Here is a 25,211-nt window from a genome sequence, read left to right as displayed (position 1 = left end):
GTGACACGCTCATAACTTCAAGCGTACGATTGTGAAACCTGCCTTACACGTCACGCGAACTTGTTAGCTGTGATCATTTTTTCGCAAGTGTCGACAAATTGTTGTCTCAAGCATCTTAGAGACCGAAGGTGACGTCGCAGAGGGCCACACTTGTATATCATTGCAGAGCAAGGCTGTACGCACTTTTGTGTCAAATTTCCAACTTAAGCGTCACTGTGGGTGGGAATCATAAGGTTTCGAAAAAGTTATCCTTTAACTCTATTTTGCAGTGTATAATGACAGAATCCGCTGAATGCATGAGGTGCTGCTATGGTGAGTCTCCTACTTAAGCAGTGAGTGACCGATTTTTACCCACATTCCTCAAATAGCCTACTGGGGTGGTTCACAGGTCTTTAAGCCGGCGACACTTTAACTAATATCAAAAGTACTAAGGCCGTTTTTTTTTTAATTTTAGGGATTAACTGTGACAGTTGATCCGTAAGAGGACCGGCACTAAACAAGCTCAAATGAAATACCTCCACAGATAAATGGTTTCTGTTACCACCACTGTGCTGTATAAGAGAATACAGATAAAGGGCTGACCCAAACAACACAGGTGAAAACCCGATCAGATAACAATATTCCTACATTTATTTTGATGACTCATCTGCGTGGCTAGTAGCTTAAGAACGTTCAGCTGTATTTCATTAATAGACTTATTAGATAACCAATTCAGCTATTTCATTGAGGCAGTTGTGCTCAACCGAAACACTGAAGTATATAAAGTGATCCGAAACGTAACCATACTGAAAGTCAGCAGTGCTTACTATCAGAGTAACTTATGCTAGTTCACCCAACATGAAAACCAAACATAGAATAACCGAACTTCCATGGCCGCTTAACGGAAACTAACAACGAAATCGATCGTGTGAGTTATATTCCAATAATTAAACAGATGAATCGTTTATTCAACAACAGTGCATTCTGAGAGATTGGCGGTGACACGGAGTGCAACTACTGCGCAAGTGCCAGCGCAAATGAACGAAGGGGCTATCAACAGTGTCTCCTGAATGACTGTTCAGCGATAGGTGCTGCGTATGGGCCTACGCAGCAGACTACTGTTTCAAGCACCCATACTGACTGCTGTATATAGGTGACGAAGGCACGAATCTGCACGCCAGTACAGCAACTGGACGTCCACTGAGTGGCGACAGGTGGCCTTTCCAGACTAATCACGTTTAATGCTCCATCAGACAGATGGCCGTTGGCGTGTACGACGTGAACCGGCTGAAAGAAACATCTCTCCACCAGGAGGGACCATTCATTATTGTCTGTCGAAAGACAGTATGTCGTCATTCTGGAAGGCACAACGGATCAACACATGTAACTATCCTTGGGGACCATGTTCACCCCTACATATGGTTTGTTATTCACCAGCACGATGGCATCTAACACCAAGACAGTGAAATGTTTCATACAGGTCGTTGTGTACGTATGTGATTATGAGAACGTTATGATGATTTTACCGTACTTCCCTGGCCACCACACTAACAGGATTTAAACCCAATAGAGAATCTGTGTGACCAGCTTGTTCGGGCTGTTCGCGTCGTGGATCCTCAAATGAGAAAATAAGAGCGTCTGGTCGCGGCACTGGAGTGAGCATGGCTCCGTATCCCTGTCGATACCCTTCAAAACCTGAGTGACTCTGTTTATGGACATGTCGCACCAAAAGATGGTTATTCGGGCTTTTGACAGGTGGCCACATTAATGTGACTGGGCAGTGTAGTAACCTATTACTGTAAAACATGACTCTATAGTGAAGCTACTAACCCTTCAACAGCCCGCCCGGCTTGCTGTGCGATCTAAGGCACTGCTTCCCGAGCGGGAAGGTATGCCGGTTCAAATGGCTCAAAGCACTATGGGACTTAATTTCTGAGGTCATCAATCCCCTAGAACTTCGAACTACTTAAACCTAACTAACCTAAGGACATCACACACATCCATGCCCGAGGCAGGATTAGAACCTGCGATCGTAGCGGTCGCGGGCATACCGGTCCCCTGCACGAGTCCTCTTGGCGGATTAGTGGCGAGGTCCGGTGTACCGGCCAACCTGTGGATGGTTTTTAAGGCGGTTTTCCATCTGCCTCGGCGAATGCGGGCTGGTTCCCCTTATTCGGCGCCAGTAACACTATGTTGGCAACTGCTTTGTGAACACTGTCTCCACGTACATGTACACCATAATTACTCTACCAGGCAAACATTTGGAGTTACACTTGTCTGGTATGAGACGTTCCTGGGGGGATCCACTGAGGGCCGAACCGCACAATAAACCCTGGGTTCAATGTGGGGCGGCGTTGGGGTGGGTGGACTGCTGTGGCCTGTTGTGGGGTTGTGAACCACTGAGGGCTACGGCGGGACGAAGCCTCTCCGTCGTTTCCAGGTCCCTGGTTCAATACACAGTACACAACCCTTTAACATAATAGCTGGGTACTACCCTCACGTTATTGTACATAGAATACGTATAAAACGCAATTAAAAATTGTGATTACAGATGTAACGTCTCCTGCTATAGGTTCAAGGCAATAACACAAAACAACCGTTGCTGCTATCTTTTCCATACTAAAGGGGTTGGGGGATGGAGGGGTGACTAAAATCAAGCATCACCCTGTGCAGTACATCTGAGCAGACGAAACACGCCTTTTCCTGCTAGAAGGTGGTGTTGTTCCACATGGTGGCAGCAGCACTGTTCATAGACCTTTTTTGTGGTAGCTGGTCTTCTGTTGTGGTGTACCTGTATGAATACAATCTCTTGCGTAACGGAAATTGTAAATTTAGAGATTATCATTCTATCAAATCTAAGTTGTTTCTTACTCTGTCAGGAATCGCCTCCCTGCGAATGACCTAGTTACCTATCACTAAGCGTATCTTGTATGTCCAACGCCCGCTTGTGTTTTTGTGCAGAAGCTGGAGGGCGAGACGGTGGACCCGCTGTCGGCGCTGCAGCACTCGGTGGGCAACGTGATGAACGCGCTCGTGTTCGGCCGCACCTACGCGGAGGACGACCCGGTGTGGCGCTGGCTGCAGCACCTGCAGGAGGAGGGCACCAGGCTCATCGGCGTCGCCGGGCCGCTCAACTTCCTGCCCTTCCTCAGGTAGCCTGCCGACGGGAGCTCTACGTCCAAGCTACTCAGCGACTCGCTGTGAACGGCTATGGAATAGTCATAAAGTTTTAATTGTCACCACGAGAAAGTCGAGTTGTGATTACAAAACTGGGTTATGGACCTTTTATACGTATTCACTTTCAACGGCACACATTTTTCCCAGCGATGAATGACTTGGCAGAGAGCTTGGTTGGCTGATCAAGAAATGTCCTAACTTGAAATCACCCAGTTTTCATTGTCTAAATGCCTCTTCAGGAATTGGTTTTCCATCCGAGGAAAGAAGAAGAAGCTGTGTGCCACATTAGGAGAACATGTATGGTGAGAGAGAATCGTACGCCCCAAAAACGAAGGAGGAGGTTTGCCTGTGCCCTCTGTAGAACGAGCTGGAGAGTTCTACTGGCAGCCAGCCGCTGTGACCGACTGCTTCTAAACGCTTCAGGCCGGAACCGCGCTGCTGCTACGGTCGCAGGTTCGAATCCTGCCTCAGGCATGGTTGTGTGTAATGTCCTTAGGTTAGCTAGGTTTAAGTAGTTCTAAGTCTAGGGGACTGATGATCTCAGATGTTAAGTCCCATAGTGCTTAGAGCCATTTGAACCAAGTTCTTCTGGACCAAAAACACTGTTTTGGACAAGTTCACTCCTTAGGAGATTTTGGCAGTATTCCACTGCCACGAATTGTCCCATAAGATCTTAATTCGTTAGCATACGATTTTATCGAGCGGGCTTCTACAAAAACATAAAATTTGGATAAGGAGCGAATTGAACAAAAAATGTGGGGTACCTAAATCAAAAAAGAGGGTGTGAAATACATAGCTAATTTAACATTAGGCCACTGAAATAGCACGGTCTGCAAACGTTCGGATGACACTTCTCTTTGGCATTGCCAGTTAAAATGGATGTTGAGCAATCCAGAAAACGAAAACCAAGAATGAGTGTTTTTTAGGTAGTATGATGAAACACTGCGTTTATAGACCTAAAGATATGTATATATTTACTATTTTACTTATGCTCTTTTTCTTCTATGTAGACATTTCTGTTCATGTAACGGCTCCAAACTCTCGCTTTAAAAAAGTACCGTTGCTATTTCCTCACCTCTTCCACTATCTCTATCGACATATTCTGCTACTTCTCACTTGCTCTCCAGCGGCGCGTTGCCCAACGTTAGTTTTCCCCAACACTTGGCCGTCTCTGCATCTCTATGTGGTGGTACGACCTTTCTGCTGCAGGCACAGCCGCAGTCACTACATGCGGCTTTTCCTGTTTACACAGGTTTTGCAGCACTGGCGTGCTGTTTAGCTAAACTTAATTTCACTATAGTTTTTCAGATTTGTTATGCTATGACCCCTTTTTAGGTCTACAAGTGTGACTGGCAGTCTTCCGTTATACTGCATACAACCACTAATTCTTGGTTTTCGTGGATTACTCAACATCCATTTTACTGGCAATACTGAATCCAAGTACCATATGAATGTTATGAGACCGTGCTATTTCAACGGCATCATGTTAAATTAGGTATGTGGGTATTTCACTGCCTCTTTCTCTGATTCATGTAGGCCTTCTCCATATTCTTGCTATTATTGATTTGCTGCGAATCCTTATCGTACATTTTTACAGATTCCTATTTTTATGTGAAGACCTGATTAGAATATCTCGACACCGGTCGTGTAAAATCTTGGAATAAAAGATTATCAACAGCTAACGCAGTTTCCGGAAGATTTTTAGAAGATTGTAAGTAAAAAATTTAAAATAATGCGTAACACCACACCATAGCAGTCCCAAAAAAATTGTCAGCATTCAATGACAGCTGAGTCTTCGCTTTTCTCGGCGGTGGTGAATCAACATTTCAAATGCTTACTTTACTATTGTGGTTTGGGGTTGTGGTGATACACTCAGCACTGATCCACTATAACAAGGAGACTAAGGCAGTAACCTGAATTGGCCTGACACAGCTTCAGCATGTCTATTTTCACCCTGGGATTTTTCACTGGTTGTGGGCAGTCGCCAAACCCTGGGAGCGGCAACCTCTGTCACTTTCAAAGTGTCGTGCAAGATGTTGAAACTGATTCTGATTTTCTCTTTTTCCGCTTGTAAGGTGGCAGATCAAAATGAGGGGCAATTTCGCCCCTTACATGAGAGTTTTATACATCGTAACAGGAAGGTGAATATGACCCCTAATTTAATGAAAAGGAAAGAGATGACACTCAATCGACGGTATTAACACACCGATCCTATGTACTACATGTTAATGAGCAAAAGGTGCAACCAGCAGCTATTGGAAACGAGAGGAAATGTTTTGTTTGGTAGCAGGCACATGCAGGTGCGAAGGACGCACCATGGGTGATATAACGGAAAGCTCTTAGGGGGTGTCCCACAGCGGGAGTCAACGAAAGCGCGGCAGGTGACTCATACAGGAAAGCAATTAGTGGACCACCAGAGTAGGACGGAAACAAGTTTTAGAAAACTGCATTTCGGAGTTTCCAAATGGATATGAACAAACCGTTGAAGCAGTTTATCACGTGAACAGCGCATGGTACAGTCAGGATGTACTCATGTAACTTTTAGGCGTCTGGAGTGGGAACAAAATGTCCGATTGGCAGATACGAACTAAGAAGGAGTAATGTGCCGAGATTTCGAGCAGTTTAATGCTAGGACCCTTGCGATTGGCAGAGAGTATTTCCACAAAATAAGAGGAATGCTCCTATTGGTCAGAAAAAGCTGTGACGTGCAGCACGAAACAACCCTGGTGGGGAGACAGTTTTGCTACGGGAATGACACGACTGAAAATTTCGGGGACTCTCCTCTGAAATGGCTTCAAGTATAGAATGGTGCACATCACTCTCTGTACGACGCAGAGGCGAAATTTGTGTGAACACTGTGCTGACTGCGACTGACATTCAGCTAGATATTAGCTGTACCATCGTTGAGCTCCAACTGTGGAGAAACGAACCAGCCTATAAGTTAATCGTTCTTGCCAGAATTGAGAGGGCATTGTAACATGCACGCTGCTCCAGCCATGGGCGTGCATATCGCCATTTACCAAGACTAGGGATGAGTACATGTTTTCTCGCCTAACGAGAAACATTGGAGAGTTTCTGCTGAAAAAATCAGCGAAGGCTTTATTAGCTTTTATAGGGATTTCAGAGGACGAGAGCAGCCATGCAGACGTTAGCTCATCGCAGCTAAGGTAAATACCACGAGCAGATGCGTAATTTGTTGCTTCACCAGCTTGCGATAACTGTAAACTCGAGCGACCTTGGGTAATCTTTTGCTCAGCTTGTCTCAAAACTAACCATCCTCCGTAGACTTCATTGTCGTCCTAAATAGTACTGAACTTAGAACCGGAATCGGATGATTTATCGTAGTACTGGCCAACATCATAATTTAGTCGTAAGAGTAAATTTGTAAAGAAACTTCTAGTTAAAATTATTTAATATTGTTGTGTTTATGATTATTTCACTCTCTGAGGACGAGATGCGTTATCTTGACAACTGTCTTAACATTGTCTTGTTGTAAACTGGGTAAATGCGTGTATTTCTGTGATAAAATTGCAGCATTAAAACCAATATCCCTACACCTTACACAGCTGTGCTCTGTCATAGAATAAGGATCCACCCGTATACCCCAGCGTTAGGCGCTATCGCCTTTATTGTGACACACTGATAGTGGGGCACCAGGGCCTCCGCTCCTATTTCCTCACAGAGAGATATTTGCCATTTCGTTCTTCGTCATTCAGACATGTTTGATCACTGCTGTATCTAACCCTTGTGTCATATAGAGATGAGCTTCCTGTACACTACTACTAATTTAGCATGAATTTTTGCACTGTTGTCCCCCTTCAATTACAGTACACAAATTACCGCACAACGCTCCGCTCCACTTCATGAGTGGGCTGTGGCATTTTGTTATGTCTCCTCCAGAGGCGTGCTACTATACTGTGGCGTGGGTATTTAATATGCATGGCGACTGCCAATATCGATCCACAAACAAACAAAAAATCAATTGCGTAACTCGACCTTTTATGAGGTTATAATTGTAACTTTACCACAAGCCTCCACATCTGCGAATAACTCCTACAGTTACAAAATAACTTTATTTAAATCGTGCAGTCTGCCACGGCGGATTCTCTGGATCCATCTTCAAGTGCATTTCTTGTGGAGTGTTCGTGTATCTGTTTATAAGGGTTGTTCAACTTGGATTTATCAAAATCGATACACGTCTTCGGAATGGAATCTCCCTGACTGTAATAGTGATGTGTACAGTGATGAGTCTGTCTTCGAATGGTGTCCCGATGACCAGCGAAGACATCCCAGGCAACGGTGGGATACCAACCTGACTGTCGCCGCCATATACAGCCCGACAACCAGGGATGATGGTCTCGGGCGACATTTCATTTCATATCAGGACCCCTTTTATTGTCATTCGCGACACCCTTATAGCACAGCGCTAAACGAATTACCGCGATATTCTACATCCGATTTTGTTCCCCTTCATGTCAGGGCATCCTGGGCTCACATTCTAGCATAATAACACCCGTCCTCAAACGGCCAGAGTTTCTACTGCCTGTTTTCGTGGTTGCCAAACCAGTCATTGACCAGCAAGAACGCCAGATCTTGCCCCAACTGAGCATTATGGGCAGGGCCCTCCAACCAGCTCGGGATGTTGACGACCTAACGTGCCAGTTGGACAGAATATGCCACGATATCGCTCAGGAGGACATCCAACAGGCCGGCCGCTGGTGGCCGAGCGGTTAAAGGCGCTTCAGTCTGGAACAGCGCGACCGCTACGGTCGCAGGTTCGAATCCTGCCTCGGGCATGGATGTGTGTGATGACCTTGGGTTAGGTTTAAGTAGTTCTAACTTCTAGGGGACTGATGACCTGAGATGTTAAGTCCCATAGTGCTCAGAGCCATTTGAACCATTTGACATCCAACAACTCTGCTAATCATTGCCAAGCCGAATAACTGCTTGCATAAGGGCCAGATGTAGACAAGCGTGTCATTGACTTGCTGCATTCGTGAACCTCTTTCTCTTGAATAAATCATCCAATTTTTCTGAAATTATAATCATTTGTTTCTCTCTTCATGTACGTCACATCTACCGAACTCCGTTCCATTCGAATAATTCGTTCGTTGTGCGTCATTGTTTTATCTTAGAAAATTATGATTAAAAAGTTGTTGTCTCGGTGGAAGTATTAGCACGAGTGTAGTAGTTGAAACGCATGCACAGACGACATGACAGAAAAATCAACAAACTTAAAGCCATTACTCGATATAAACATTAGATTTCAACAAACCAAGGATAACAGTTTGTTCACAGACACGTTGCGACACATCATCTCGATATATTTAACTGTATAAACTTAGAGGTGATAGTAGACTTTTATGTATTAGTCTACACTATTTCTATTAGTTTCAGAGCTTCTCTTTATCAAAACCGTTAACTGTTTAGCAGAAGTACGTCCGAAAAGGTACTTAGAAAGTTGTGCATATATAACGGAGTCTTCCCATTCAGCAAATTTGCTGTCTGTTTAAATTTACATAATGATATGTAAATTTATACATTAAAATGTAGTGCGCAGTGTTATCATAGCATCTCTGTAAACGAACTGACGTGTAAGTGTCATATCTTCTTTATGCGTGCTACATAAAACTTCGGTTTTATTTACAAGATTCCAGAAAAGATATACAAACACACATGTAGACACTGAAAGAAAGCAACTGATGATGATCCACAGGATCCGTAATGGCATACTGCATACTTTGAATTAAACTGTTGTGTGACAAAGGTAGCACATATACTTCAGTTTGCGTTACCATAGTCACGGTCATTTGCATTATAATGGATAAGATCAGTATGTTTAATTATGTAACGCTACCTGATAAATTGATGCAGTCTGCATTATACAATCAGTAAACTAACGACTAAACATTCCGCTTCGTGAAATTTACGCTACACACAAGCCGATGGTCCACACTGTTCTTAGGGACGTAGTCCGACTGTGCAGTGCAATGGTTGTCAGTGCGCCATTCACAGCGAGTAAATAATCTGCGCAAAGTACAGCAAATTAAGATTCGGACTTCTATTGATTTTTCCAACTTTATCCTGTGGAGTGCAAATGAAGTTTGAGGGATAAACATTAGCAGGAGAACCATAGTGTGCTGAATCAAATTGTTAGTAGAGAACTGTTAATGGTAGGCGGTGAAATAAACGGTTATATTCAGCGTAACAGAGATTTTATCGCCGATACTGACTTTCAAATCTGGTAACATACAGCGTATGAACTTCGATATATTAACCTGCTGTGTTTTAGCGGAACCGTTTGTCGTCTTTAATGCGCTAAGAAACATTCACAAGGAACGTAGAAACTACATGAAAATATGTACAGCAAGTTCACTCACGAATGAAAAATTTATTTCAAAATAAGTCGGTATTTGATGTTCGGTAGGTAATCATGTTGATGATGCCGACAAACAGTGAAATTAATTTTAGGAGCTTGAAATTACAATAATGGAAGATGTATGTAATAAGAAGTTGTGAAATTATTGCATGGTTACGTTCAAATGGTTCAAATGGCTCTGAACACTGTGGGACTTAACTTCTAAGGTCATCAGTACCCCAGAACTTAGAACTGCTTAAACCTAGCTAACCTAAGGACATCACACACATCCATGCCCGAGCCAGGATTCGAACCTGCGACCGTAGCGGTCGCGCAGTTCCAGGCTGTAGCGCCTAGAACCGCTCGGCCACCCCGGCCGGCCATGGTTACGTAATACGAAGAAAACAAAAATGTAACAAAAGCTACGGAAGCTATCTGTAAACATGATGAATAGAAGCCAGCTGCTTTGATACTTTCTTGAAAAAGAGAGAGGAGGAGGAGATTAGTGTTTAACGTCCCGTCGACAACGAGGTCATTAGAGACGGAGCGCAAGCTCAGGTGAGGGAAGGATGGGGAAGGAAATCGGCCGTGCCCTTTCAAAGGAACCATCCCGGCTTGGAAAAGAGAATATGATCTTTCGATAACAGCATACTAAGATGAATAGAAAAATAAACAATAAAATGAGAACAGGCTGTAGTAGAAGCAAAGATACTTACTAGGATCTATGTGATATTAGTCTTCATGAAATCTGCTAAAATTGTTTAGATAAGGAAGAGATAAGAGTTAGCCGAATGATTTAAATTGTGAAAATATAAAAACAGAACTCCTTATCAACATCAACTCTTTCCAGACTTAAAATCTCTTCATCATACGCAAGAATTCGGCGTGAGTACTTTCAGAAACTCGTGTTTGTCATTAGCTCCAAACAGTAGATAACTTATTGAGTTAACTGCAGTATTGAGCTAATGACAAACAAGAGTTGCTGAAAGATCTCGTACTGAGTACGCGTTTGATGTTTGGTCACTAGTTCCACTCTACTCTGGTCTCTCATTATGTGCTCTTCTGCCATTTCAAATCGATGTTGAATTGATAGTTCAGTTATATACAGGGTGTTCAAAAAGTCTCTACGCAGTACCGTATGATAGCCGCGCGTGCCGTATGATTGTTCGCCTGCCTGGGTTACTTCCCTTCAAGTGGGCGCTCCCAACATTCCATTGTTTCGTTTATCTCAGCCAGCGTCAGTAGTATCGTTGGTGTGTGTTAAGTTTAGTTCCTTTTTTCGTTTGTTTCATTTTTGTCACTGTTACAATGCTAACCATTGAAGAACGTGTGTTTTAAGTCGAACAAGTGTTCAAAGCTAGCGGTAAATACACAGTTTCAGTTCGTCAAACATTTAATTCAGATTTCCCGGAGACAACTCGCCCACATCGCGATAGTGTGCGAGTTTTGATTAACAAATTTCGAAGTACGGGTTCAGTGACAGATGCACCGAGAGGTGGTCGTTCTAGCGTTTTGTCTGAGGATAAACTACTCGATATTTCCGATAAAACGTCCATGAGTCCGAACAAGTCAGTAAGAAAACTCGCCCAGATACCGATGCTAGTGTCGGAACGGCCCACACAGCTGTAAGGAAAAAAATTAGATCTTTCCCCATACAAAGTGACAGTCGTGCAAAAACTGAAAAATACTGATCATGGCAAGAGACTGCATTATTGTCAATCGTTCAAAAATTTCGTTCAACAAAATGGAAGGGATATTCTTAATCAAACGTGTTTCACTGATGAGGCGCGGTTTCATTTATCCGGGTACATGGACTCGCAAAATTCTCTTATGTGGAGTATTGCAAATCCATTGTGTATTCATGAGGAACCACTTTATTCTGTGAAAATACGAGTATGGATTGCAGTTTCTAGACGTCGGGTTGTGGGTCCCATATTTTTCAACGAAACAATAAACGCACAACGATACTGCAGTGATATTCTATACCCATTCATAGACTGCAACAGCGCGAACACGGCGGACTGGGTTACGAACAGATGGTGGGCGTGAAGTTTAAAAGTTGTAAGTCAGAAGGTTACAGCTGCGCGCTATCAGAAGTAAGGTCCAATTCATGGAGTTAAATGAAATACTAAACGGCTATTTTCAACAAATGCAAACGCGTATACAGCTCGCGTTTCAATGTCACTGCTTGCTGATGTTTTTGGTGATCGCATAATTTCACAGGGACTTTGGCCTCCATGGTCGCCTGACCGAACACCACCTGACTTTTTCTTCTGGGGCGCAGCGAAAGCTACTGCCTATAAAAGCCGTCCAAAATCCATCGATGAATTGAAAACTGCAATATCCACTTTCACTGCTTCTGTTATGGAAGAAATGTTACAACTTGTGTTTGGAAACATGATTAGACGAATTGAATTGTGTGTTCAACAACAGGGGGGACACTTTCAACATTTAATGTGAAAATATGTAAGTAAAAATGAATATTCAATAAATTAATAACTTGTATTTCACTGAGTTTCATTTCGGTATATTCACTGCGGCATTCGGCACGTGCGGCTAACAATCATACGCCACTGCGGAGAGACTTTTTGAAGACCCCGTACAAGGGAAGTACGCATTTTCCCATTAATTTATCTTCCACTTGGAACCAGTATTTTGTGGTAAGTCTTTCTTGATCGCGAGTTTTACGCATGCTGCTTCATTACAGAAGCCTATTCTTGAGGGAGGCTTGCGTAACCCAGAATCCCTAGCCTGGCGAGAAACTGCTTTCACAAGCAACAACAAACTGCCCTCCATAATACAGCAGTTGTCAACCCTTTCACAAACACATGCTCTCGATGTGCTTCAGTACCGGAGTTTGCGAACAGCCACCGAGATGATTATCTCACATCACGATCGGTTAACTTTCTTCGACGCCATTACGAGGTCAATGCGCTGCACGACGGCAGCGCCGATTTGAAGTAATAATTTATTCCTGCAAGGTATCTAAGACTTCAATCTAAGAAACAGGAATTGCTCACAGTCTCCACCAATAAGAAATTACGTATCTTTAAGAAACTGGCTCTCACTGGAGTGCAGTTTACAGTTAAATCAGCATCTCCGTAGCTATTCAAAAACTTCTAACAATATGGAACGCATTCCCAAAATACCAGCCAACATGAGCGTCATGTTCTACAGGCGCCCGAGAGGGCTCTCGATCTCCACTTTTTACTTGATCAGTGGCATTTCTTCCTCTCACGACGACCTCATATTACATAATCAAGATCTCTTGAGAAAACAACTGTATCTCTGAGAGATGTACTAAGACCGTCAAACTCTTGGTGCAGTATTGAAAACTGATCGTATGATACTATGACTGAGAGGAAATAAGAGGTCTTTTTTCTCCAAACTGAAATCAGAATATGTGTCAGCTATTATTATTTATTCTGTTTAGTTTACCAGAACAGAGGCATTGCAGATTTCGGACTCGAGGGGTTGATAAACGGGCTCTCAAGCGCTAAGCACTGCCTTTTTCTTTCTCTAATATGCTGCGAGCGCATCGAATCATTACAGCTGACAGCGAGCTGCCGCGTGCTGTGACCTCCTGTTGGCCACCACACAAGGCGCTGCCCTCAACAAGGAAACATCACCAACTCGACCCCATACTTTAAGGAGAAAAACGTACAGTTCCAAGATACCATACCAGCCTCTGCAGTCTATTCCGAACGAAAAACTGGACCTTACTTCTGATCGCGCGCAGCTGTAACCTTCTGAGTTACAACTTTTAAACTTCACGCCCACCATCGGTTCGTAACCCAGTCCGCCGTGTTGGCGCTGTTGCAGTCTCCCAATGCCCCAGTGAGAAGTACTGTACAGCGGACTGACAACCAGAGCCCTCCTATTCGCGGGAAGTTGAAGGCGGGGAAAGAGGAGTGGGGAAGGGGACACATCTACCAACGTATTAAGAAATGTTCTTCAAGAGCATGTGTTATTCTGCCCGATAATATAGAGGGTTGTCCATTGATCGTGACTGGGCAAAATATCTTACGAAATAAGCCTCAAACGAAAAAACGACATAGAACGAAACTTGTCTAGCTTTAAGGGGGAAACCAGATGGCGCTATGATTGGCCCTCTAGATGGCGCTGCCATACGTCAAACGGATATAAACTGAGCTTTTTAAAATGGGAATCCCCATTTTTTATTACATGATCGTGTAGTACGTAAAGAAATATGAATGTTTTAGTTGGACCACTTATCTCGCTTTGTGATAGATGACGCAGTAATAGTAAATTTTAGACGAACAGTTGGTAACAGGTAGGTTTTTAAAATTAAAATACACAACGTAGGTACGTTTGAACATTTCATTTTGGTTGTTCCAATGTAATACGCATGCTGTTACAGCGTGATTACCTGTAAATACCACATTAATGCAATAAATGCTCAAAATGATGTCCGTCAACCTCAATGCATTTGGCCATACGTGTAACGACATTCGTCTCAAAAGCGAGTAGTTCGCCTTCCGTAATGTTCGCACATGCATTGACAATGTGCTGGCGCATGTTGTCAGGCGTTGTCGGTGGATCACGATAGCAAATATCCTTCAACTTTCCACACAGAAAGAAATCCGGGGACGTCAGATTCGGTGAACGTGCGGGCCATGGTATGGTGCTTCGACGACCAATCCACCTGTCATGAAATATGCTATTCAATACCGCTTCAACCGCACGCGAGCTATGTGCCGGACATCCATCATGTTGGAAGTACATCGCCATTCTGTCATGCAGTGAAACATCTCGTAGTAACATCCGTAGAACATTACGTAGGAAATCAGCATATATTGCACCATTCAGATTGCCATCGATAAAATGGGGACCAATTATCCTTCCTCCCATAATGCCCAATCATACATTAACCCGCCAAGGTGGCTAATGTTCCACTTGTCGCAGCCATCGTGGATTTTCCGTTGCGCAATAATGCATATTATGCCGGTTTACGTTATCGCTGTTGGTGAATGACGCTTCTTCGCTAAATAGAACACGTGCAAAAAACCTGTCATCGTCCCGTAATTTCTCTTGTGCCCACTGGCACAACTGTACACGACGTTCAAAGTCGTCGCCATGCAATTCCTGGTACATAGAAATATGGTACGGGTGCAATCGATGTTGATACAGCATTCTGCATTCAAACACCGATGTTTTTGAGATTCCCGATTCTCGCGCAATTTGTCTGCTACTGATGTGAGTATTAGCCGCGACAGCAGCTAAAACACCTACTTAGCCATCATCATTGGTTGGCGTTCCACATGTGGCTGAACACTTCCTGTTTCCTTAAATAACGGCGAACGGTCCGGACACTTGGATGATGTCGTCCAGGATACCGAGCACCATACATAGCACACGCCCGTTGGGCATTTTGATCACAATAGCCATACATCAACACGATATCGACCTTTTCCGCAATTGGTAAACGGTCCATTTTAACACGGGTAGTGTATCACGAAGAAAATACCGTCCGCATTGGCGGAATGTTACGTGATACCACGTACTTACGCGTTTGTGACTATTACAGCGCCATCTACCACAAAGCAAAAAAAGTGGTCCAATTAAAACATTCATATTTCTTTACGTACTACACGAATATGTAATAAGAAATGGGGTTTCCTATTTAGAAATCGTAGATGATATCCGTTTGATCTATGACAGCTCCATCTAGCGGGCCAACCATAGCGCCATCTGGTTTCCCCCTTCAAGCTAGACGAGTTTCGGTTTATAATTTATGTAAAGAACAGCTACCAGCCACATTTATGGTTTAAAAAGGTTTATTATATTCAGACCATGACCGATTTTGGATTTTTCTTTACAAATCCATCTTCAGATGGCAGATTACAAGCATTCTTAGTTGGATCTAGTTTTGTTTGTGTTATTCGTTTGCTGCACTGGGAAAGGAAAGAAATATTTTTGTCATATTGGTAATCGTATTTTTACGAAAGATTTACTTCTTTTACAAGATCTAATTGCTCATGAGATGGTTTTTATAAACATTAGTAAACTCGCAGGTTAGTGTACTTACGAGCTGTGTAGTTCTGCCTGACAAAATATTCGTGCGTTTATGTTTTCGAACGCAAGCTTAATACACTTTTCAATATGCACTATGTGAGTGCTAATCCAGTCCATGGACGTCACTTTCAACCTCATCATCTTAATTACACACGCAGCACACACGAATAACGTTTACAAAACGTGGCCCAGCTTCACATTACAAACGAGAACAATATTTGCAAAGAGCTTACAGTCATAACGATGTTAACTTACAGATGCTGTATAGTCGATATGGGTACAGTAAAATATCTCTTTGCTATTGTACGAAATTAATCTAAAACGGAATAAATAAAATTACAAACAAATAAGATTACAAACATTATATGTAGTACAGAATTACTGTGTGTTACTAATTAGTTGTTACAATAGTAGGAGATAAATTCTAATATATGACATAGAATGCAATGCACATGTTTTCATTATGCAATTTTTTCAGTGACATATAAGCTGTTTTTGGGGCCTGTATACTAAATGTTTTTGATGGAATATTAGGCTTAAGTTATTTTAAAAAAGTGAAAGCTTCTTCAAAGTTATTTAGGAAGGGGGTGTTAACTGACTCTGTCTGTTCATTCAAAATGAGATCAGGGAACCTATTTTTATGTGTATGAATCTCAATCTCCTCTAGGAGATTCAATGTGAAACCTTTGTCTTTGAGGTGTAATATCTGCAGATTGTTTTCTATATTCTCAACTGTATGATTGTTTTCTGCAAGATGGGTGGCAAAAGCAGATTTGCTTAGGTTTTTCAGACGTAGGGCATCAAGGTGTTCCTTGAATCTTGTTTCAAAAGCTCTACCTGTTTGGCCAATGTAGAATTTAGGACAGTTGTTACACTTGAGTTTATAAATTCCAGATCTTTTATGGGGTATGCTATTGTGTGGGAGTGAGTGTATGACTCTTTGTTGAAGTTTGTTATTGGTAGAGAAACTGATTTTGACATTCTTCTTCTTGAATAAGTTGGAAATTTTATATGAAAGTGGGCCTATATACGGTAGGGCTACATATTTTACTGATTTTTTGTTCAGTGGGGGTGAGGGGGACTTATGCATACGATGTAGCATTGACCGGAAATTAGCCATCTTATGTTGGTTCGGGTGGCAGGATGTGTTACTGATGGTAACATCTGTGGTTGTTGGTTTTCGAAAGATACCAAAATGGTGTTTGTTATGTATGTTTGATATTTTGAGATCCAGAAAATTGATGCTATTATTTATTTCATGCTCCACTGTAAATTTGATGTTGTTGTGTAATTTGCTCAGGTCTTCAGCTAAGGCATCGATTTCGCTGCTGTTACCATCAAAAAGTAATAGAGTATCATCTACGTATCTCTTGTAGTAAATTATTTTACTGTTCATTTGGTTATTGGATGAGAAGAACTTTTGCTCAAGATGGTTAATGTAAATATCGGCTAATAATCCAGCAAGACTGCTACCCATTGCAAGGCCATCATTTTGTTTATAGACTTTATTATTGAAGATGAAGTAATTATTAGACAAAATGAGTGTGAGGATCTCTATTAACTCATATATTTCTGGTAGATTGATCTTTTTGTGTTTTAAAAGCCGATCTGGCTGAGCTGGATAAGCTGCGTTCGGTGAATATGTTTGCATGCATACTGAATCACGTATCATTTGGTGAACGTGCGTCAAGCCACAAGTTTTCTACCTGAGCCGGGCGACTCCGGCTGCGAGCGCCACACTGCGGCCGTGACTGCTTCGAACAATGGGCGTTAGAAAGCGTTGTAAAACACGGATTAAAAAACTTTTCGTCCAAACGTTCTAGACACACATACCCTTCAAAAAATTCAATAAAAAAAACTGAATTTTCGACCACTCTGAATGAGAGCCTTGTCTTGATAACACATTCATTCGTTTCATTCCTGTACACTTCATCCACAACACAAAAGTGTTCAAAGCAAAGAGATCTCTGGCATAAGTTACAAGTTAGAAACCGTGCACTTTAACATAATGAACAAAGCATGTTACCAATGTCACAGCAGTATTTCAAAAACGAGTTGTTCGCTCCTCTATACAGCACTTCGTGCTCTGGGCATTAGGCTTCAACCGTCGGACTGAGCGAGTGAAAACTATCCGTGCCCTTGAAATTTAAAAGCTGTACAGTCGAAAGAACATAAACGCGTGTTATCAGAATTATAGTCCAGATTTTCGGGCGGCATAGACTTTTTTCCTCTTACAAAATGAGGTCGAGTGGGTAATGTCTCATTATAAGAGGTAGCCGAGCAGCACTACCGCTGTCGGAGACTAAGCCGTAGTTTCGGATTTTCCAGTAATCGGTCGACACTTCGTTGTGCTTCCTTCTCTAGAGGCAGGGAGCAGCAAGTCATCCACACTGCGAGGAGCGCATCCATCAGTTTCCGTAGTTCCAGAGAGAGACCTCGTAACACTCCGTACAGCGTCGCCGGACGCCGTTACATTTATCTGCGTACTTACCTGTAGAGACCCACTACTCTGCCGAATTTGCGTTTCACGTTTCAAACAACGCTAGGCTTGATTGTTTAATTAAGTACTTAGTTATTCTGCTCACTCGTGCAATAGCTAATGTTTTCTGACGCTACTGAGTCTGATGTATTATGTTTCCCAATAGTGGTGTGCACACCACTTATACGCCTGTAATTTGAAATTCATAATTTTGTTTTGAAATTTAATAGTTTATGAATGTGAAAAACAAGAAATGTTGTACAAATGGCTCTGAGCACTATGCGACTTAACTTCTGAGGTCATCAGTCGCCTAGAATTTAGAACTAATTAAACCTAACTAACCTAAGGACAGCCCACACATCCACGCCCGAGGCAGGATTCGAACCTGCGACCGTAGCGGTCGCTCGGCTCCAGACTGTAGCGCCTAGAACCGCACGGACACTCCGGCCGGCTAAATGTTGTACAAAACGTGCACTACCGCCTGATAATTTCTGACCTGAAAGGATTCATCAATAACTTCACTGTCTTCATAAAATAATTAAATAATATTATAAATAATAATATTTGCTGCCTTTGCCAGGTCACGTATCATCTCTTCAATCCGTTGATCAATAATGCGTTTTTACAATGAATGCTCCACTAATGTGTAATTTTTGAACTGGCCACAAATTCTCAACTGCACTAACAAATTGGAATATGCCTGTCAAGTCAAATATTGTCACAGTATGACCACAGTTCGCTCTGGAATTTCCACCTGCACTCGGAAGTGGCTGCTAAAAAGTGTGCGTTATCTATTTGTGAAGTACTGGTTTCCATTGCCTTCTGCACCCTCAGGTCGTTGACCGCTGTTGATTTTTCCTCCTTTTAGGGGCAGTTTCCCACCCCAAGGGAAAGAGGGTATCAACTCCACTGACCTCTCTGACGAGACCATTGGCAGAGCGAGGGTGATGATACATAACTGGCCGCCTAACTCGCATAAAGTAATGTGGTCAGAGCCTACTAGAGACTTTCCCATGACGTCAGTTTTTTCTTTTGCACGTATTAAATTGGAAATAAATTTTCCAGGTCTTTTATGAGGAAGCAGTATTTTCCAGACTAGTGATAACAGAGAAACAATGAGGTTATCTGCATTCTACGTCTAAGGCTGAAAGGCGTGAAGGTTTAAATAATGCCGGGACTTGCTAGTGGCGCGAAATCTGGATGTCGCCTGACTGCCGTCGTGAATATTGGATGCCAGCATGGGGCGAGGATGACATTCGGAAGCGTTTCTTATTCCTGAATTCGGGGGTTAGTTATCCACAGTAGACGATAAATTACTTTGCAAGTACTTAAACCGTACTAGACTTCCCACGTGCGTAGCCGCGTGCAGTGCGAAATTCTGTTCAATGTTTTCCTTTTTTTTTTTTTTTTTTTTTTTTTTTTTTTTGGGGGGGGGGGCGAGTGTTTTGAATGTGTGCACGCTTGATCTACAGTCAGAGGCCTTACATCAGGTCTAGTAGTCAATAGTTAGCTCTAGTTCGATTAAACATGCGGACTTGCTGATGTCTCATTGAAGCCAATAAATACATCTGTTATTTAAGGATGAATCTACATTATTATATTTTGTTTACCTTTATTTGCCCGCCCGGTTAGCAGTTCGGTCTAACGCAGGGCTTTTTCGGGCAGGGAGGAGCGCCTGGTCTCCGTCACGAATCCACCCGGCGGACTTGTGTCGAGGTCCGGTGAGCTGGCCAGTCTGTGGATGGTTTTAGGTGGTTTTCCACCTACCTCGGCGAAAGCGGGCTGGTTCCCCTTATTCCGCCTCACCTACACTATGTCGACGATTGCTGCGCAAACAAGTTCTCCACGTACGCGTACACCACCATTACTCTACCACGCAAACATAGGGGTTACACTCGTCTAGTGTGAGACGTTCCCTGGGTGGCTCCACCGGGGTCCGAACCGCACAATAACCCTGACAGAGTGGTTCGGTACGGGGCGGCGGAGGGGTGAAGTGGACTGCGGTACTCGTCGTGGGGCTGTGGACCACTGGGGCTGCGGCGGGGACGGAGCCTCTCCGTCGTTCCTAGGCCCCCGGTTAACATACTATACATACAATACAATGCCTTTATTTACGTTTGTGGAGATTTTTACGAAAATTGCACAACGCTACAGCAGATCTCGGCGTAAGGTGAAATAACCAAAAACATTATACGCTCTCGTAGATCCAAGTAAGGTAGAGGTAGTTTTATAAGGCGCTTTTACAAGTGCAACTCCTGCACCTCACCTGCCTCTTGTCCCGGCAACTCAACTCTGGTATAACCTCTATTTTTACCTCCCTCCACGTAGACAAAGACTACGATCGTGTATGGCATCTCCTTTTCAGACTACAGACATATGCACTTCCAGTCAACTATGTCGCCCATCCTTTTGTCACGTTAACAACACCAATTCATGTACCTTCCATCCCACTGCAGGCGTGACCAAAGGCCCACCCTCTCTGCTCCTCTTTATCTCCTCTACACTGATGATACACCCAAACCACCTCCAACAGTCAACCTCCTTCAGTATGCTGATGACACTACTTTCCTCGGCCTCTACCCTAAACTCCAGAAATCCCAACGATCCTTCCAAATCCATCTCAGACAGTTCCTCAAGGTCAACCCCTCCAAAACCCAGACCATAATTATGTAACGAACTATCGGCACCTTCCATCTTCATGACCTCTACCTTGTCATTTACAAGCATCGTATCCAGTTAACTAACACATTAAAATATCTTAGACTAATCCTCAACAGGTAGCTAACGTGGGAACGTCACATACTAACCATTCGACAGAAAGCTAGTACTGTGCTATGCAGATGTTGTACAGAAGTCTGTCCCACCAAAGTTCTGTAAATCCCTCCAAATCCTCGAACGCCATGTAGTGCACTGCCTATACTATCCGCAAAATAGATTCCAAAAACCTTCTTGTCCCTCCTCTGACCATCAACCGTGGTACCTTGCTGCGCTTTCACAAACCGAACCCTCCATCCCTACACCTAGACAAACTCCATATCCCATCTCCACGTAACTTCAACCAGCTCCCTATCCTACACACTGAGGTCTGCCCCGATAGTCCTCCCCATGTATCCCATTCCACATCAAGGCTCCTCTTTCGTTCTTCATCTCCACCCATCCCCATTTCTTTCCTCTTGTAACCACTACTGTACTCACACACTATAGTACTCCTGACCCTCCGTCTCTCCCACCATCTGTATTTCCCACTATCCACTTCACCTCCATAGTTTTCAAACCTATCAGATACCTATCTTTTTGCCCACTCCCCTGAACACTATGAAAAATATTCTCAGCTTCTCATCCAGCGCAGGTCTTCACATTTTACATATTGCAGTGCCTGTGTTACTTACGATGCAAAGTTCCTTTGGACATGCATGCATAAGTTAAATGTATTTGCTATTGCGCGTATGGACAATCGTCAGATTGGAATGACTACAATGAAAATTTGTGCCGGACCGGGACGCAAACTCGGATTTCCCGCTTACCGCGAGCGGTCACCTTACCATTTGGCCTGGCCCAAACTGCCATATGTCGTCAACAATGCATCTACAACCTGTACTCTTAGATAGATTAGGCATATTCCCGTACAGATGAAACATTTTACTTGAAAGTCGCTTGCTTGATGTCGGCGGATAAGTACGCTATTGCAGTGCCTGTGTTATTCCGAATTTTCATCGTAATAAGAATATTGTAGCGCTAAGAGCCCAACACCTGCCTATATGTGCCGAGGGGGATGAAATAACAATAAAGGGAAAAAGAAGTGCAGCAGTACCGAGTATTCATTCGGGTCCTCCGTTAAACGTTTCCTTGTTAATTAGGACGTCGAGTAACTTTTTTTTCTCGCCTTCTATATTCGACCCGGCCAAAAATACCATCATAACGACCGGGAGAGCGGTGTGCTGACCCCACACCCCTCCTATCTGCACCCTCCTCTGAGGATGACGCGGCGGTCGGATGGTCCCGAGAGGCCGCTCGTGGCCTGAAGACGGAGTGCTTCTATGTACGACTTGGTGGATTCTTGCAGCAGACAAATCTGAGAGTCCACGCTACGCAATGGAATCTACATCTACACCTACATCTACATGATTACTCTGCAATTCACATTTAATTGCTTGGCAGAGGGTTCATCGAACCACAATCATACTATCTCCCAACCATTCCACTCCCGAACAGCGCGCGGGAAAAACGAACACCTAAACCTTTCTGTTCGAGCTCTGATTTCTCTTATTTTATTTTGATGATCATTCCTACCTTTGTAGGTTGGGCTCAACAAAATATTTTCGTATTCGGAAGTGAAAGTTGGTGACTGAAATTTCGTAAATAGATCTCGCCGCGACGAAAAACATCTTTGCTTTATGACTTCCATCCCAACTCGCGTATCATATCTGCCACACTCTCTCCCCTATTACGTGATAATACAAAACGAGCTGCCCTTTTTTCCACCCTTTCGATGTCCTCCGTCAATTCCACCTGGTAAGGATCCCAGACCGCGCAGCAGTATTCTAACAGAGGACGAACGAGTGTAGTGTAAGCTGTCTCTTTAGTGGGCTTGTTGCATCTTCTAAGTGTCCTGCCAATGAAACGCAACCTTTGGCTCGCCTTCCCCACAATATTATCTATGTGGTCTTTCCAACTGAACTCGTTCGTAATTTTAACACCCAGGTACTTAGTTGAATTGGCAGCCTTGAGAATTGTACTATTTATCGAGTAATCGAATTCCATCGAATTTCTTTTGGAACTCATGTGGATCACCTCACACTTTTCGTTATTTAACGCCAACTGCCACCTGACACACCATACAGCAATCTTTTCTAAATCGCTTTGCAACTGATACTGGTCTTCGGATGACCTTACTAGACGGTAAATTACAGCATCATCTGCGAACAACCTAAGAGAACTGCTCAGATTGCCACCCAGGTCATTTATATAGATCAGGAACAGCAGAGGTCCCAGAACGCTTCCCTGGGGAACACCTGATATCACTTTAGTTTTACTCGATGATTTGCCGTCTATTACTACGAACTGCGACCTTCCTGACAGGAAATCACGAATCCAATCGCACAACTGAGACGATACCCCATAGGCCCGCAGCTTGATTAGAAGTCGCTTGTGAGGAACGGTGTCAAAAGCTTTCCGGAAATCTAGAAATACGGAATCAACTTGAGATCCCCTGCCGATAGCGGCCATTACTTCGTGCGAATAAAGAGCTAGCTGCGTTGCACAAGAACGATGTTTTCTGAAACCATGCTGATTACGTATCAATAGATCGTTCCCTTCGAGGTGATTCATAATGTTTGAATACAGTATATGCTCCAAAACCCTACTGCAAACCGACGTCAATAATTAGGTTGTAGTTCGGTGGATTACTCCTACTACCGCCGGCCGGTGTGGCCGTGCGGTTCTAGGCGCTTCAGTTTGGAACCGCGTGACCGCTACGGTCGCAGGTTCGAATCCTGCCTCGGGCATGGATGTGTGTGATGTCCTTAGGTTAATCAGGTTTAAGTAGTTCTACGTTCTAGGGGACTGATGACCACAGATGTTAAGTCCTATAGTGCTCAGAGATTACTCCTACTACCCTTCTTAAACACTGGTGCGACCTGCGCTATTTTCCAATCTGCAGGTACAGATCTATCGGTGAGGGAGCGGTTGTATATGATTGCTAAGTAGAGAGCTTCGAGAACGGGGCGAAGAACGTTTTGTTTTCTGCTAATGGCAGTCCAAACAGTTAAATTTGACGTACTCGTAACTGTATTTTTTTGACCCTGCGTCGGCTGACGGTAATCCATGGCGCTGCAGGTTCCTGCCGCAGCAGCGGCGCAACGTGCGCTTCCTGGTGGAGGGCCAGCGGCAGACGCACGAGCTGTACTCGCGGCTGGCGGCGGCCCACGAGGGGGACGAGGGGGACCTGCTGGGCGCCTTCCTGGCAGAGGGCGCGCGCCGCCGCCGCGGCGCCCAGCCCGGACACCACTTCTACTCGGACGAGCAGCGCAACTTCCTCATGGCCGACATGTTCGGAGCCGGCCTCGACACCACGCTCACCACTCTGCGCTGGTTCCTGCTCATGATGGCCGCGCACCCAGACGAGCAGGTCAGCTCCCACGCATCCGCACTTCTTTCTCCTGCAGCGTACTAAGGGTAGTCAAAGTTTATCGTCACCTCGAAAAATTAAAATCACGCACTTAATTTTTTGTGTGGTTGCAGTGTAAGTAGGCTGTTTCGGTTTTTATGTTGGTAACGCCACGTAACGCTCTGCATGAAAATCACTGGCTGTGCTGTGTGTAGTCTGTGGTTGTTTTGCATTGTTGTTTGCTATTGTAGTGTTGGGCAGTTGGCTGTTAACAGCGCGTAGCGTTGCGCAGTTGGAGGTGAGCCGCGTGAACTGGTGGATGTGGGGAGAGAGATGGCGGAGTTTTGAGAGCGGATGATCTGGACGTGTGTCCATCAGAAGCAGTACATTTGTAAGACTGGATGCCATGAACTGCTATATATATTACGACTTTTGAACACCATTAAGGTAAATACATTGTTTGTTCTCTATCAAAAACTTTCGTTTGCTAACTATGCCTACAGTAGTTAGTGCCTTCGGTAGTTTGAATCTTTTATGTAGCTGGCAGTAGTGGCGCTCGCTATATTGCAGTAGTTCGAGTAACGAAGATTTTTGTGAGGTAAGTGATTCGTGAAAGGTATAGGTTAATGTTAGTCAGGGCCATTCTTTTGTAGGGATTGTTGAAAGTCAGACTGTGTTGCGCTAAAAAAAATTGTGTGTCAGTTTAGTGTTGATCAGAATAAGTAAAGAGCGAAATGTCTGACTACGTTCAGTTCTGCTCAGCAGTTTGAAAATCAAAAAATGTAAGAGGTTTATTAGCACAGTCATTCACTAATTTTTCTAAGGGGACGTTTAAGCAGCCCTGGTACACTTCGAAATCCCGACGACACTGTAGCGTAGCACGCCGCTAGAGGACCAAAAACCTAGGTAGAGATTTTTGTTGATTTATTCAACCTGTCAAGATCAGGGTTACCAAGTACCCTCTCACATCTAACCAGGCATCCTGTATATTCTACAAGGTGGGGCGAATAAAAGTGGGCCGGATCATTTGTGGCAGCGTTACCGGAGTAGGAAAATACCGACAATTACTTCCAACA

At 43.7% G+C, this 25,211-nt stretch overlaps 1 protein-coding gene across 5 annotated transcripts in view; it reads left to right on the top strand.

Moving 5' to 3' along the window:
* Window positions 1-25,211, top strand: part of LOC124714372 (cytochrome P450 306a1) — a 925,226-nt gene that overhangs the window by 350,481 nt on the left and 549,534 nt on the right. For all 5 annotated transcript variants that reach the window (XM_047243019.1, XM_047243018.1, XM_047243015.1 and 2 more), the window contains 2 exons: window positions 2,941-3,131; window positions 23,865-24,156. In XM_047243019.1, the coding sequence (XP_047098975.1) occupies window positions 2,941-3,131; window positions 23,865-24,156 (483 nt within the window). The remainder of the gene's footprint in view (window positions 1-2,940; window positions 3,132-23,864; window positions 24,157-25,211) is intronic.

This window comes from Schistocerca piceifrons, chromosome 1 (assembly GCF_021461385.2).
Source record: "Schistocerca piceifrons isolate TAMUIC-IGC-003096 chromosome 1, iqSchPice1.1, whole genome shotgun sequence".
Lineage (NCBI taxonomy): Eukaryota > Metazoa > Arthropoda > Insecta > Orthoptera > Acrididae > Schistocerca > Schistocerca piceifrons.
Note: the sequence above shows the minus strand (reverse complement) of the source record. Positions and strands in the feature narration are given on the sequence as shown.